This window comes from Sus scrofa, chromosome 10 (assembly GCF_054392235.1).
Source record: "Sus scrofa isolate SSC_HxYL_T2T_F1_AM1 chromosome 10, Sscrofa_HxYL_maternal_Yorkshire_Landrace_v2.0, whole genome shotgun sequence".
Lineage (NCBI taxonomy): Eukaryota > Metazoa > Chordata > Mammalia > Artiodactyla > Suidae > Sus > Sus scrofa.
The window spans coordinates 11,341,250-11,357,794 of NC_139392.1; the positions used below are offsets into that span (position 1 = coordinate 11,341,250).

General features: G+C 40.7%; 1 protein-coding gene across 50 annotated transcripts in view; it reads right to left on the reverse strand.

Moving 5' to 3' along the window:
• LOC102164422 (uncharacterized) overlaps positions 1-16,545 on the reverse strand; it is a 412,252-nt gene that overhangs the window by 292,112 nt on the left and 103,595 nt on the right. For 49 of the 50 annotated variants that reach the window (XM_084979139.1, XM_084979129.1, XM_084979128.1 and 46 more), the window contains one exon: positions 10,719-10,832. The exons of the other annotated variant lie outside the window; for it this stretch is intronic. In XM_084979139.1, coding sequence (XP_084835265.1) covers positions 10,719-10,832 — 114 coding nt within the window. The remainder of the gene's footprint in view (positions 1-10,718; positions 10,833-16,545) is intronic. 50 annotated transcript variants of the gene reach the window in all.

The following is a 16,545-nucleotide window of genomic DNA, read 5'->3' on the forward strand; positions in this document are numbered from 1 at the left end:
GCTCCACAAACGTTCTTTAATTATGTTGTGTCTTCTGTCCCAATTATTTGGATTTCTTATTCTGGAAAACCTGTAATCCTCACACTAGATGCCGGTCCTCTGTCCTTCATATCTTTTCCAGTCTTTTTTCATGACTTTCATCTTTTTTTCCTTTTCCTTTGTATTCTTGGAAGGCTTCTCAGATTAAGTGGCTCCCTGTTTGCATGCAACCACGGAAGACAAAGACGTGAAGGGAGCACGGAGAGCACCAGGCCATGTGAATGATGACAGGACTCTGTAGAACATGTGCGAAGGAGTACTTCACTCTTCTGGAAGCGTAAGTCTGGGAAGACTTCAGAGAAGTGATACGTGTGGCAGATCTCGAGGGAGAAGTAAATTGTATCCGTCGGACAAGCAGCAAAGTGCATTTCAGGCAGAAGAAAGAATCTGTCTAAGGGCATCACATGTCACTGCATCACGTAATGTTTTCAGGGGTCACAGAGCGGTGCGGGGGACAGCAGCATACACTGAGGAGAAGGGCAGCAGAGAAGGAAGCTGGAAAGTGCTGTGAGGCCGGAATGAGATACAGGATGTGGCGAGGCTGCAGAGAGGCAGTGGGTGGGAGCAACGGAGGAGAAGGAAGGAGACTCGAGCCTTCCAGCTTCGAAGACTCATTACATCTTTTCTACATTAATTAAGAGAAAGAAAGGCAGAGGATCCTATCTTCCGGAAGACAGCTGGTTCCGTTTTAAAAGACTACGTTTGAGTTTCTTCGGGAACCTCCATACTGTTCTCCACAGTGGCTGCACCAATTTACATTCCCAGCAACAGAAAACTGCCATATGATCCCACCGTCCTACTGCTGGGCGTCTATCTGGAGAAAACCGGAATTTGAAAAGACTCATGCACTATTTACAACAGCCACGACATGGAAGCAACCTAAGCGCCCATGACAGAGGGATGATTAAAGATGTTTTTTATATATTATGGAATCTTTTTGCACCCATCTCTATCCTTCTTCAGTCCTCCGTCCTGACTCTAGCAGGTCTGTTCCAGCCCAAGACAAGGAGCCCAGAGTTCCTCAAGAGCTGCCGACCCACCAGAGATGGAGAGGTACCAGTCTGCATCAAGCCACAAAACTTTCTTCCAACGTCTCCCCATTAGTCTACTGGCCACCCTTCAACAGAGCCCCCAGAGATTTCTCATACCTTGTTGTTTTCAATAGCTTACTCTATGAATTTTCATTATCGAGACATCACAGTCTCAAGTACAAACCTGTCCTCTTTCCTTTGTGCTGCTCCCCCACCCTTTCCCCCAGAAATTACAACCCATGGCTCAGGTAACTTGCTCTGTATGAAAGATATTTGTCTCCACTTATTCTATCTTCTTATTTATTTTATATCTTTTAAGTGTTACTACGATATAGTAATGCTCATTGAGAAAGTTGGAAAATACCAAAAAAAAGCATAATGAAGAAATATTCTACAGTGATTCTACAAAGCAGAAAAATATAAGTTAGCGTAGGGCTTCAGAATCAGGCTTTTAATCTTCAAGTATTACACAGAGGGAAAAACACACATATACACAGGTGGATGCTACCAAACATTTAGAAAAGAGTTAACATCTATTCTTCTCAAATTATTCTAAAAAACTGCAGAGGAAGGAACACTACCAAACTCTTTCTATGAAGCCGCCATCATCCTGATAGCTACACCAGACAAAGATAACACATAAAAAGAAAATTATAGGCCAATATCACTGATGAGCAGAGTTGCAAAAATCCTCAACAAAATACTAGCAAACTGAATCCCATAGTACATTAAAAGGATCATACACCATGATCAAGTGGGATTTCTCCCAGGATGCAAGCATTTTTCAATACCTGCAAATCAATCAACGTGATACACTGTATTAACAAATTGAACAATAAAAACCATATGATCGTCTCAACAGATGCAGGAAAAGTTTTTGATGTTGATAAAATACAACATCCACTTTTAGTTTGCTTTTAAAAATTAAACAGGGAGCTCTCATTGTGGCTCAGGGGAAATGAATCTGACTAGCATCCATGAGGATGCAGGTTTGATCCCTGGCTTGTTCAGTGGGTTAAGGATCCAGTGTTTGCCGTGAGCTGTGGGTCTCGGCTCTGATCCCGGGTTGCTGTGGCTGTGGCGTGGGCTGGCAGCTACAGTTCTGATTTGACGCCTAGCCTGGGAATCTCCATATGCTGCAGGTGTGGCCCTAAAAAGAAAAAAGGCCAAAAAAAAAAAAAAATTAAACAGAATATGCATGGATCAAGTGTCAACAATACAAAAAGTTATACATTGAAAGTAAAACCTTTTTCTCCTCTTCTTTTCCTGGTCCTGTTTCCCAGAGGAAACCACTGTTTGTCGTTTCTTCTTTACTTTTCCAAAATTCGCTTTTCAATAAGCTTAGTATCATACTGTACATATAAACTTTCCTGCCTTTTCACTAAGCTTTTTAACTTCTCTTAAATACTTTCAGAGAAAATGACTTTTAATCATTGCATATTATTTATGTATTTATCTAAAAATATTTATTAACTATTATGAACAAGATAATAGATTTGTTCATAATGGATTTTCTTTGCACCTGTGGGCTGCAGTGAACATGAAAGAAAAAATTCCTACCTACCTCTAACAGAAACTTCTAATTGTACATTTTAGGTGATTTCCAACTTTCTATATTGTAACTATGAATCTCTGTATGTTTATCATTATTTCCTTAGGATATATTTCTAGAAACGCTTTTGTTGCATAAACAGTACAAACATATTTAAGGCTTTTTGACAAAAATGCCAAAATAACCTTCCGGAAGGCTTATAAAATTTATATGACACACCACAAATGAACAATCACGACTATGTCAACCTCCCTTGACAAACAGTATCTCTCAATTAAGGCAAAATTCACCTTCAACCAAGCTAGGAAAATAAAAGCACTCAGGTGATTTCAGATACGTCACTAAAACAGAAACAAACAAACAAATCCCTCTTCGTTTTCAGCCTCGGTACCTTTGTATTCAATGTAGGAAATTTAAACCTACTCTTAATCAGAAATTATCTTAATCATTATTTCTAAAGGTTATGCCTAAAAATTTCAGACACTCCTTATATGCAAAGACCTCATTAGAAAATAATACAAACACAATAAGAAGAAGAAGAAGGGAACAAAATATCTTGGCCGAAATTAAGTCATTCTCATCTTTTAGGAAAACTGGAGACCTGGCTGCCTCCTACAAGCAGGGATTCATTAATACTAATTGGTGCCTTTTTCCACGGAAGGGAGAAAGCTGCTTCAGATCCTAATCCTTCCTCATTACAGTACCAGCAGGCTGCATTTACTCTGCTGCTCAACTTGTCAGTTATGGAATCAGTGGACCGATCATTAAAAGAGATCTAGGTCTTAGAGGAAAGAAAAACAACTCCTAATGACAAACAGATAGCTGCGATGGAAACCCCTGCCCTGCCTGGGTCTGCCCACCTCTACACCCCTGCTGTCACCTTGACTCCATTCTATTCAGAGAGATGGAAAACACAATTCCTTCTCCCCCCAGAACTAAAGGTGAAGCAGGAGCCTGCGGCATGGAGAATTACAAAGGTGTCAAAATATGTCACGGTGGAATTATACGGTTCTCTTTATATTTCCTATTTTTCTTAAATAGAAAGGTGAGACACATATTCATGTTAGAATTTTTGAAAAGATGCAGAAAGAAGTTAAAAATTTTGACGCTGGAGATAAGCATGGTTAGCAGCCCTGCGTGATGCCTTTCACTCTTCTCTATTTACATTTAGTTTTAGGAAACGTACACAGGGAGTTTTGTTGATGGTTACACAAGGGAGTGGAGACAGGGTTGGAAAACTGCCAGCATGCAGGCTCTCCTGGCTGATTCTACAGTGGAGCTCTGACTCTGTCTCCTTCTACATGTGTGCCTCGGGGCAAGTTACCTAACTTCACTGAGCCTCTGTTTGCTCATCTGCAAAATGGTGCTAAGCCATAGCACAGACTTCATGCAGCCATTTTGGAGATTAAACAAGAGAAATAAGTATCTGGCCTGTAGCAAGTAGGCAGTAAATGTCAGCTGTAATAAGCCTTTTTAACCTGGTATTTATTTCATTTAAACCTGGATCGTTATCATCATCTCTGTAACCAAGTAGCTTCTACAACCTTTCATTCTATGAGTGTACAATGTCGAAGCAATTATTATTGGGCATTTAGATAGTTTAAATTTTCATTACAAAAAGTACTGATGTGAATGCGGTTTGTTATACCATTTCTAAGGAGACATGTTTAGATTTTGAAACACTGAGGACTGAACTTTTAAAGCTTTTTGACACACAGTCCCCCAAGTGGCTTTTAACACGTGTAAGGCGGCCGTCCTTGCACCAGGCACGGCAGCCTCTGGCTGCCTACACATTTGCAGACACAGGCAGGACTACTATATATATATATTTTTTTTAATTTATGGATTGGACATGTGAACGAATGAATCTCATGTTCATTCAATTGGAAATGATTTTCCTAAAGAAGCAGAACATCTTAAAATCTCTTATTATCTTAAATCATCTTCTATCACTTATTTTATGAATCTTCCACCCATGTTTGCAGCCCATTTTTCTGTGGGGTATTAAGTTTTATCTTCCTGACTGGTAAGTGAGACTCATTAAACAAGCCTATTTCTAGTTTTTAGTTAAATAGTATAAAGATCTATGTCAGGGCTGTTTCTCTTTAAACTTTGATTTTGGTCTTTTTGAGGTACTGAGTTTTAAATTTTCAAGTAGTTAAATGTTTTTTCTTCTTCATTGTTTCTCCCTATTTTCCATGTGTAACAAGTAGATGATCTTTTTTTATCAAACTTTTAAAACTCGTCAAGAGCAATCAACACAGTAAATCAGCGACATGTTGATTCGTATCTTATGTAACAAGTATCATGACAAAGAAATTCTCATTTTAACACAAACAAGAAAGTACATATACATTTTTTTGTTAGCAAGTGGATACCTGTCAAGACCGATGCAGGATTTTTCTGATCAGGTTAGTATCTTTATGGTACATACTAGCAGTGGCAGCCAATTTGAATAAATGATGCCAATTACCCAAAGTGAATTTCTTTGTAGAATTTCCCCTTTGAGACTTTTTATAATAAAGAAAGCTAGTGACTTAAATTTGTTTTTCTAATGATGCTGGGGATGAAGCTGATCAATGTGTGACTTGGAACAGATCATGCATGAACGAATGGCCTAGATTAATAACAAAAGTCTACTTGTGTGCACCCAGAGAACTACAGCAACGTCACAAAATGAGTGTTCATTGCAAAGCACTTTGAGGCTTAATAAGAGCTCAGTGGTCAGAAAAGACTGCCCGACCTGCAAAGCCTGTCCTGGAGGGAAGGAGGGGTAGGGAGCAGAGGTGTGCAAAATGATCACTGCTGGAGGTTCTTCGGAGGGTCCGTTCCATTTCTATGGCTTTATAAAGAAAGTTGTTGTGTTTCATTTTTAATGCACTCATGCTTTATAAAACCCCAGCCAAGAAACAAACAAAAGTTTCTCACTCAAGTACAATCCTCTCCTACCAGCACTGGAGTACTCGAACTGTGCTTTTCAGAGAAGGATGCTGCTCCCTAACCTCCTTCTGCATTCTTTTCAGGGCTCGCTAAAACACGGACCTCCTCCAGTGTTTCCCTCCATCAAACCGACAAATGGAGTTTCTCAATTGACGTTAGAGGTTGTTAGATTATGACTCGTATGTCAAAATGATGCTGTGCCAGTCTAGGGCACACATACTTAAAACAGTTATGGACACATTCTTGGGTGAAAGGGAATCACAAAGAAATGGACTGGTGTTGGAAGGAGCCTTGAAACCGAGTCCAGGTGCCTGGATGCTGAGGCCATTGTTACGATACTTCCACCAGGTAAGAAGCTCACTGAGGCTTGAACACCACCAGCTGCCTGGAGCTCTCGTGCCATCAGAGAACTTGCATTCACTGAGCCTCTGCCAATTTTCAGATCTTACACTAGACTCTACACAGCAACCCTGGGAAGGTGATGATTTTTCCTATTTACAGACGGGAACATCAGTGCAGACTGGTTAAACACATGAGTCAGGATTTGAAATCAGATATAGGACTTTGTGTTCTATGATGTCATAACATCTAGCCTTACCGAAAACCCAAACCTCAAAAGCTGTGAAAGAAAGAAGAGCCCTCTATTGAAGTACCTTGTTTAATAAGTCAAAATCAGCTTCACTATTTTGGAGACGGTCAAGGGTCAATGGATAGTGTTTCATACAATATCAACGTCCCCAACCCACTCCTCCCAAGCTCAGGATCAATCTCTGTTTTATTCCCCAACATAGGAAGTCGATCCATTCACATTATTGATAAATTGGAGCCTTAACTGGCTTACTGTAATGCCCAGCCTAAGTTAATCTGAGTTAGTCTATGCAGTACCTATATAAAAGCTGCTAAAAGATTTGAAAAGCACCTTGAACTTTTAAATAAACATCTGCAACTCCCATCTTATTCTTCTCATTAATTAGCATGGAAAACTCTGTTAAAGGCACAGAGAAATTCAGTTTCTTACTGTTCCTTCACAAACTAAAGTTTCAATCTTTTTCATTCCAGGTTATCTGAAACTCACTCTCTAATATGCCCCTGTGGCTTATACTTCTAATTCTTGTTTTCTAAAATACAATAATTTGGGTCACAGCAGGATACAAACAAAAGCAAATCGGCAGTGAGGCTTGCAATTACCAGTCCACACATGAAATTGCTCATTTGTAGTTAACAAATGAAGATTTTCTATAAGTGATTTAGGGCAGGAATTGCCAAGTTCAAAACACACTCAAACTTTTATCGGTTTTAAGTTCTGAAGCAAACATTAGTCCTTGGGTTCACATATAGGTTTTTTTCTCTTCTACCATTGGCAAAATAAGACTTTATGTTTCTAAGAAAATCAGTAATAAAAATCTTCTTGGACATTTAAATTGCTTTGCAAAACATTCTGATGAGTTAAGTATAAGTGAAAAAGAAACATAAGGCTTCCATTTCCCTTAGACACACAAGGGATTGTAAATAAGGGGAGAATGTTCGTGGAAACATGTTGGGAAAACGCTCAAACTCCAAAAAACAGTTAAGGACATTTGATGAGCCCAAGTGCAGCTGGGTCTTTGCTCATCCATGACTCTGTTTTAAAGGTAATGAATTATAAATAAAAACATATATTAATAATTCACATAAGGGATGATAGCAATGGAAGAGAAAAATCCCTCTGCATTAGTCATCCAGCTGGAAAAATTCTCCAGGACAGACCTAAAAAAAATTAAACATGAGAAAACTGCAAAGTTTCATCTCTCACATAACACAGTTGCTTTCCTACAAAACACAACAGAATTACAAAATCCAGATGATTAAAATGTTGAGGATGAACAGAGTATCAGGTATGACTGTCAAGTTCAATTGGTTGCTAGTCTCAAGTAGTTCCATCTGAGCACTTGAACGTTTCCCACCAGGATGTGTGAGAGATTAAACACACACACACACACACACACACACACACACACACACACTTTACAACCTTTAGGGGAAATGCAATTAAAAACTCTCAAAATGTACCTGTGTCATTAAAAAAGCAACGAAGAAAACTGATGTTTGGACCATCTCTCAGAGATTCTCCTACTTGAGGCAACTCAAGATTCATGCATTCAGGTAAGGGGAGACTTGATACCCTACAAGGAAAGCTTTGATCAAAAGATCACACTGGCATTTTTTAAATCAGGATTTCAGGTCTTTGGACTGCAAGGCTTTGGGCAGCCGGCACTTTCAGGGCGGGGGGTGGGGGTGGGGAGGCTGAAGGGAATGTAACGCATTAGCATTACCAAGTAACAGGCCCAAAGGCGGGGTTGGCTTTCCTTCCTGAAAGAAAGCACAGCCTTACTAACTGGAACATATACAGTTCAGTCACTCTTGTATCCAATAACTTAATAGATAAAGATTGTACACCCACCTACACCTAGGCATAACTCGAGCGGGGCACTAAAGAAATGCACAGTATTCTCCCAGGGGTCTCATAAAATAAAGGTTCCTGGTCTTTGTCCCAAGTTCTTGGCACAGAGCTCCTGACACCCAGAGAGTTTCCTGAGAGATGGGAATGTCTTTTGTTATTCATAAGGAACCTTACCTGAATTTGTGCTGAGAGGATGAGGCACAAGGTGGGCTCTTAGTTTCTACAGAGGGAGGGGCTGGCCACCTAGAAATGGTACCAAGCCCCTGATTAGAAGCCTAGAAGCCTCACTCCCGGCCCACCTCCTTGCCTCACCTTGTCAGTATAAACTCGGATACCTTACGGTGGGGCTCATCATGATAGCAAGAGACATTCCCATCTCTCAGGAGGTGGTATTTAATCCTGTGGCCGGCGATGCAACTGAGCCTCCGTAAGGCACGTCCAGATAAAAACACTGTAAGGAGGAGGCTGGCAGAGCTTCCGGGGTGTGGGCATGGGTGTGCTGGGGGAGGGGGTGGCGGCGCCTGCAGAAGGCACGGAAGTTCTGAGCCCAGCTCCATCTTTCATGTGGGCATATTCTTTAGAACAGAACAGTACCAATAAGTGTAGTGCTTTCAAGGAATTCTGTGAGTAGTTCTAGAAAAATACCAGAACTGAAGGGGAGTTACAGAACCTGCGGATGCTGCAGGAAAGGCAGCTGGTCAGAATTTCAGGTAGACTTGAGGACCTGACTTGGAGCTGGCATCTCCAGTGGAGGCGGTATTATAAGACTGAGCGCCTTTACTGGTGGGGTCTGTCTAACTCCAGGTGGTTTATATAATATATTATTATTGCTGGAATTGAACTGACTTGTTGGACACCAGATGGGTACCCTAAAATTGTTATTGGAATATGCCCTCCAAGAGCTTCCAGCTTAGGTGAGAAGAGAGACACACTGCAAGAGGAAATGTTTGGTTTTGAGAATTACAGCTTGCCAAAATAGTCTCCAGTTGAGGCAGAAAGTTTAAACAGTCTTCAACTGTTATGAAAGATGAACTATGAGGAGTGAAGAAGCACACGCCCCAGAAGGTCCCAGGGACATTCTAGCTCACCGTTAAAGAATAGAAAAGTCCCCGTTCTACTTAGAACGACTCCAGAGGATAGAGAAAGAGGAAAACGGAACACTGATTCCAAAGACATGTCAAAGACTGCACTGAGAAAGAAAACTGCAAACCAATCTGCTGTGCGTCAGTGAAAAATCTTTAATATCAGCAAACAGTAGCAAGGAGCACATCAAAAATAACACATTATATGCAAGAAGTGTTCACTTCAGTGACCTGAAAAAAGACGCCATTAATGTCATCTGCTTTTTGTTTGTTTGTTTGTTTTTAATTTTGTCTTTTTAGGGCCACACCCGAGGCGTATGGAAGTTCTCTAGGGGTTGAATCGGAGCTATAGCTAATGGCCTATGCCAAAGCCACAGCACCGAGGGATGAGCCACATCTGTGACCTACACCACAGCTCACAGCAACACCAGATCTTTATCCCACTGAGCGAGGCCAGGGATCGAACCCGCAAACTCCTCATTCCTAATCGGATTCGTTTCTGCTGCACCTCCAAGGGAACTCCTATTTTTCTTATTTTTAAAGAAACTTTAAAAATGTGCTAACAGATTTAGATTTGCAGAATTGCAAAGACAGTACAGATGGGTCCCAAGGGCTTCACACTCTCTTCCCTTTATCAATGGCTTTTATTGCACATTGGTTACAATCAACAAACTGATATCACTGCAGGATATTTTATAGTAAAAAACAGACGGAAAAACAATTCCAATATTCTTCTATAGGGGGCGGGTTAGAATAAATTGTGGTACCCAATGGAGTACCATACAGCTATCAATACGGATCTACTACTATGGAATTATTTCAAAGAAGTATTATAGAACGAAAAGAAGAAAGATGGAGAAAAGCATGCATTGTGTCCTCTGGGTTGGAAATGGAGAAACTGACAACAAACCTATATGGTAAGATAAACGACATTTTTTTTTGGAAAAAGTGGTTAAAACAAGGAGGACATGTGGTAGGAAGTACAGAGATAGAAGCTAGATTTCTTTTAATATAGACACTTGTTTTGTGGATTTAATTTTGGATTCAGCTAAATATTTTAGCTGAATTAGGAAACAGACTAAGGACAAAAAAATCCTAAGCATCACTAGAGAGGGACGTTGTCGCTGTTTCCACACTTAGCCAGGCTTACACGAAGCCCAGGGACCAGGCCAAGGGGAAAACTCAGGGTTTCCCTGCTCTACTCGGAGCGTGTGTCTTGCCCTGATCATGCGTGTGGCTTTCCAAATTCCCCTTTACACGAGGGTGCTTCTGGATGTCCTAATTCCCCTGAAGAACCTCCCCCAGCTTTCCTCTAGGCCTTTGGCGGCTTACGGGAAATCTGCCCCTGGCGTCTGTGCCACCAGCACCTATGGGTGGTGACCTCCCTTGCTGCTTTTTCTCCCAGCAGGGCACCCTGCTTTTCTGGCCTGCGTTCTGAGTCAGGCAAACGGTCTTGTGTCAGCCCTCTGGAGAGGCCCTAGATAGGCGAGAGTGGACATACCTAATAATTGGCAAGTGAGGTCGGCCGTGCACCGTCCTGAGCCGGGGACCCTGCTCCCACACTGGGAATGGGGCTGCCAGGCCAGGAAGGGGACCGGGCAGGAGCGAGTGAAAATACAACAAGGCTTTCCTACCATTTTCCAGTTTCCTCCGCCTTTGTTCAGCATTCGGTTGGTGGCTGTCAACGTCTCTCTCCCAGTGTTCTGACAAGGGTGCTTCTGAGCGCTTCTGCTTGGTTTTGGATCCGCCTGTGGAGGAATGAGAACATGGAGCAACCGGCTCCGCCGCTTTGCTGAGATACCCCAAAAGCGTATTTCTGTATAGATGTTTTTCCCAGTCGATCGTGAGCTACTGGAAGGCAGGGATTTGGGGTTTTTTTTTGTTTTGTTTTGTACTTACCGTGGCCTGTACCTTCGCAAAATACACTCATTTGTTCTTACAGTTCTTAACTAAAATCCTAAGTAAACTGCAGAGGATGCTCTGTACACACAAGCAGATGGGTCTACAGATACCTGATTATAGGTTGCATTTTCTGCTTCTTCACATGTCTATTAAGTTTTGACTTTACACTACATGTACATCACTTTTTAGAGACTATGGATGCTTTAATCATTCTGTGCAGTGTTTCATTTTATTTTCCTGCTTGAATTACTGGTGTGTTATCTCAATTCTGATGAAGCTTGTTTTCTTTTCGGATAGGGAGTATGTATCAGTATTTCCCTTGCTCCTAGTAAAAAATTCTAAAAGTAAAATAAACGTTATTCTCACCCCCCAAAGCATAGAACCCTTTGTAAAAGCGTGAAGCGTTTCTAAGTCTCTCTAACTCGGTAAGACTTTTACCTAAAACCAGTTCACTGCTGTCCGTGGCCCCTGTCATCTCGGCTGGCCCATTTCAATCATCCAGCCGTTCTTTTCGCTCTCAGCTCCTTGCAGTACCAGCCACGCACTCCCTGCTCAGGGGCCAAGATGAAACCTCGAGGGAATTCACCGGTAGATCTTTGGCTCTCTCTCCTTTATGAATCCCTCTCGGCAGGGATTTTCTCCTCTCAGTTCCCAGCTATTCGGGAAGCTCCCAATTCCAATTTCTCACTAGTTGGCCAGTCAGAATGCCACATTCCTATGGATTGCAATCCTTCCTACACAGCACAGACTGGGAGTGTCCTCAGTGAGAAACTGGTCAAACATAACTCTCACTCAGGATGAAACCCTTCCTTCAAGGTTCTGCTTGCTTGCTTTCTTTTTTTATTTTTTTCTTTTGGTATACCTGTGGCATATGGAAGTTCCTGGGCCAGGGATCGAACCCAGGCCACTGCAGTGACAATGTTGACTCCTTTAATCCACGCACCACAAGGGAAATTCATTCAAGTTTCCGCCTCCTTTAGCCATTCTCCCATGCCCTTAAAGAACTATTTTTATTTATTTCATTTTGTTTTGACCAGAGTGTATCAGTATTGTCATTGAGATTAGTCTGAGGAGTTCCCTGGTGGTCTAGCAGTTAGGGATCTGACATTGTCACTGCTGTGGCCTAGGTCACTGCTGTGGCTCAGGGTGCCACTATGGTGTGGGTTCTGTCCCTGGCCTGGGAACTTCTGCATGCTGCAGGTGCAGCCAAAGGGGGGTGGGGGAAGAGAGATTAGTTTGATATAAGGTCCTGTACCATTATCAGATGCTAGAGATCATCTTTTGATTTTGATTTTTATGGGTGTCAGGTGTCCTACGATATTAGATGTTACTAGATTAATAAACAAATGAAGAGAGCATACATACAAGTGTTCAGAGGAATATCTACATGCAATATGATGCAAGTTTTCTATTTTTAGGCATGTGTATTTCTGTCGAAGTAAAAAATTCAAGCTTTGTGTTAAAATATAGAATGAGTCCTCTCCCACTACCCTCCCAGGTCAAAAAGGTGGCCCCAACTCAATGTGTTTTGATTGTTTTGCTTTTGGTTTGGAGATACAATAAGTGATTTATCATTTCTTTCACTTGAAAAGTCAACCAAATGGCTACACATTTACTTTAATATACATTTTAGGAGTATGACAATTTCCAGCGAAATTAATTTGGACTCAAAACTGTAGTGTTTTATGATTAACCCACGGCTTCATGTAAATGGATAAAAGTCCAGGCTCCTTCACTAAGAATAGGATAATCACATATAGAATATACATCCATGTACATTTTTAAGTAGTTTTGTGGCTGAAACACATGTTGCATAAAATAAAGGTTCATGTTCTATGATGTTTAAATATTTCTAATGAGACTTAGCATTTCGAACAATTTGGAAATTCTACAGCCATACACAAAACATTAAACTTTTCCAATGATTAGAACTGCGGCCCATATAAAACATTTCTGGCTTTGCTTTTTGAGCTTCAGAGACATGTGAATTACTCATACGTTTAATCCAGGATTTACTATTGCTTCTTTTATGTAGTCAGTACGACAGAATGCTGCCACAGAGTGCTGTTAATAATTGTAAACACAGATTAAGTGCTTACTGTGTTTTATTTGAAACATAATGCATTTAACTCTTGAGGGTTGTACTGACTTACTCTGAGAGTTATATTTAATGGACAAAATAAACATTAATATAATTTACAAGTTACTATATCCACTTGACAGCTATTTTTCGGCTTTTACCATTTTGAGGACAGGCACAAGCCCACTGAGCTGTGCGGTATTGCGATCTTGGGGAGGGAAAGTGATGAACTCTCTATATAAACTCTGCTACGGTTTTTGTTCTAAAATGTTTCTCAAAATGTAATGGCCTGTGGTGGAAAATGCAATTTCTTACAAAAAGGATTCCAGCAGTGTGTAAAATTGTAGGATTCCAGGAGCAATCTCAACGTCTACATGATGCGCAATTTGACTTACATTTTATTTAACCCTTAGATTAGTTACAACCTGAATCAGAAATGACCCAGAGAAACTATGAGAGGGCATGAAGACATACGATTATCTTGGGAAAATATGAACAAAATAATCCTGAACATTAAAAAGCCCAGTTCTTCTATTACAACATCTCTCTGTGCAAAATCTGTCCACTGGCTCCTCCTCTTCATCATAGCAAGGACTGAAACGTCTGTCTTCAAAAAAAAAAAAAAAAAAAAAAATTCTTCTCTTGGTTTCCAACTATCTCTTCTCCAGTCCACAAATAATTATTTTAGTATCTGTGCCCAAATTAGAATAATTCTTATTATTTTTTCCTATGATCTTAACATGCTAAAAGATTTGCAGCAGAACCTCTGGGTGAAAAGACACTCTCCCTAACAAAACCAGAATTCATTAACAGCCTAGCAATTCCGTTTCCTTTCCTCTCCCCACAGTGAAATTTATAGTTTTAAAATTAAAAGTCCTCTTACTGAATAAGTTTTCTTCCTAGTCACTGTTTACTTTGCACATAACCCGGAAAGGATTGTTGGCTGCAATTCTTGCGGTGTTACTAAAATATTTCTTTAACGTCCCAAGCTAATATAGTGTATATGAATAGATGACGAAGACAGAAGCTGAATTTTCACATTGTGCTTCATCACAGGGCATACAGGGACTCACAATTTGGCAGGTTTTAGTAAACAATACAAGAGTGTAAGGGTTTGGGTTCTTTTTTACCTCCCCATTCACAATTTCCCCACTACTTCACATTTAATTAAATTTCCTAATTCAACTGCATGTTTATTCCAAACCATACAATTCAAGTTCTAATTCACATATTTTGATAAGAAAATAGAACACAGAAGGTATAACCACAGTTTCCATCAATTATGTTTGTCAACAGCTACTGAGTAATTCTTGACTATTCACTTACCTAAATCTAAAAATCTAACTCGTTCCTACGGAAGCCCTTAGGAACTAAAGTTCCAAGCAGCTATTCATTTTCAGTCTCGGTCTAAACCTTTAAGAAGTTCCAAAATATTCCTGAAGTAAAAGAATAGCTTAGGAATGTCACAGGGGGTCACTGGAGGTTTTTAATCACATCTAGGTGCTGTGCTTCAGCGACTAAGTATCTAAAATTTTGCTTCTCAGCTCAGAGTAAATCTTACAATAATTGTCCATCACCAGCTTTCAAAGTATAGTCTTTGTGCTGAGAAAAATTAAAATGTTTCTGAAGACCTGAAGCAAATAAAGAGGACAGCAACAGAAATAACTCCAAGAATTACCTTTGGTGGGAAAGACTTATTTCTTATGATAATTCTAAATAAACCTTCAATAATTGTGCCTGACTTGTAACCTATACATGTAGATCTGTTTACCACATGTTATCTATCGACTTCACTGATGTAGAGTTTAGTTCGCCCATTATATGCATGGGCAGAAAATAGAGAATGTTGTAGCAACTGAGGTGCTTACAAATTCTGTGTATATAAACTGGATTCCTGTTTAGCCATTACATACCTCATTCCCAAAAAAGATGCATTTTATAATTCACTCAACAAATGCCAGGCAGTGGCTGAACCTCACAGCTTTCGTGGCCAGGCCCTGTACAGAACTAACCTTCTGATGGGGACATGGCGGTCATACAGCCGGTCAAGAAACCAGTAAATAAATAAATCTTAAAGAATGCTTGGAGGAAACCTAACAAGGTTCTAAGGCTAAAAATAATGATGATTACGATGCTGGTGATTATAACCATGATGAGGGGAAGAGGAGGAAGAGCCACTTACATCGTGTGGCCAAGGACGGACTCTCTGGCAGGGTGACTCAAGCTGGAAGATGAAATGTCAGCCACGTGAAGAGCCTGGACGAGAGCATTGCAGGTGGAGGAAACTGTTTGTTCATACCTTGAGGTGGGTAAGCACTTGACAGAGTCAAGGATTCAAGAAACATTACAAACATGTGGAGGAAAATGATGAGCGAGAGGTTGGGCGTTCAAATAATTGTTAATAGCCAGTCAAAGGATGTGTGGGAAAGACAGTATATGGAATTCACGCTTTGACTCGCTTTCTTCATCCGAAACACAACGCAGGAGTTAATGAAATAGAAAAAACCGGGAGGAAAAAAAAAAAAGGAGGGTGGCTCAAAGAAAAGGCGCACGTCTTCGTGAACTAGAAACGCTGATGAGGTCGGAGGGCCTCGTAAGCGATCAGGTCCTCAGGTCTGGAAGTTGGAAGTGACAACTGAGAATCTGGCCGTGAGGGGGTAAAAGGAGACTTACTCAAAAGTCTGTGTGCAAGGCAGGACCCCCAAATAAGGGTCATGGTTTGTATCGAGGAACTCAAGTATGTTCCCCACGTCACACAAAGAGGACCAAAACTAAAGGCAGGCTACAGCATCTAATGGGCTGTATTTCTAAGACCCAGACAACACAGAGAGCAGCCAGCCCAGGACCGGCATAGGGCCCGCTGCCATGGCAACTGAATTTTTAACACAACTGATACCCCAGGGGGGTGTCCTAAACTGCCTACATAGTACCTCACTTGAACCTGGAATACAGGGAGCTGAGAGAAGGTGGCCACCAAGGTGCCAGACAGAACCTCAGAGACAGAAGAGAAGACATCTCACAACAAACAAGCTGACTGAAAACCCAAAACACGTCAAGAAATGAAAAGAAGTTCAATTGAAATGGAAATCCAAAATCAATGATGAAATCATATTTTACCTCAGATGAAGCTGATGCAGAGGAGTCTAACAAAGAATCAGAAATAAACTGATATGCGCAAAGACATAAATGAAAGAATAATTTCTTTACAAAGACTAAACATTTAACATGAAGCAAAAATAGAAGCCAAAAGTAAAAAAAATAAAATAAAATCAAGATGAGATTTTTAACATAATTTATACTAGAGCAGTTTAGGTTCAGTAAAATTGAAGAGCGATACAGAGGTTGGTTCCCCATATAACCCCAGGCCCACGCACGTAATAGCCGTTCTCAGTTGTCAACATCTCCCACCAGAGACTTGTATTTTTACAAATGATGACCTAAACTGAGACATGAGTATCATCCAAAGTCGGCGGTTGACA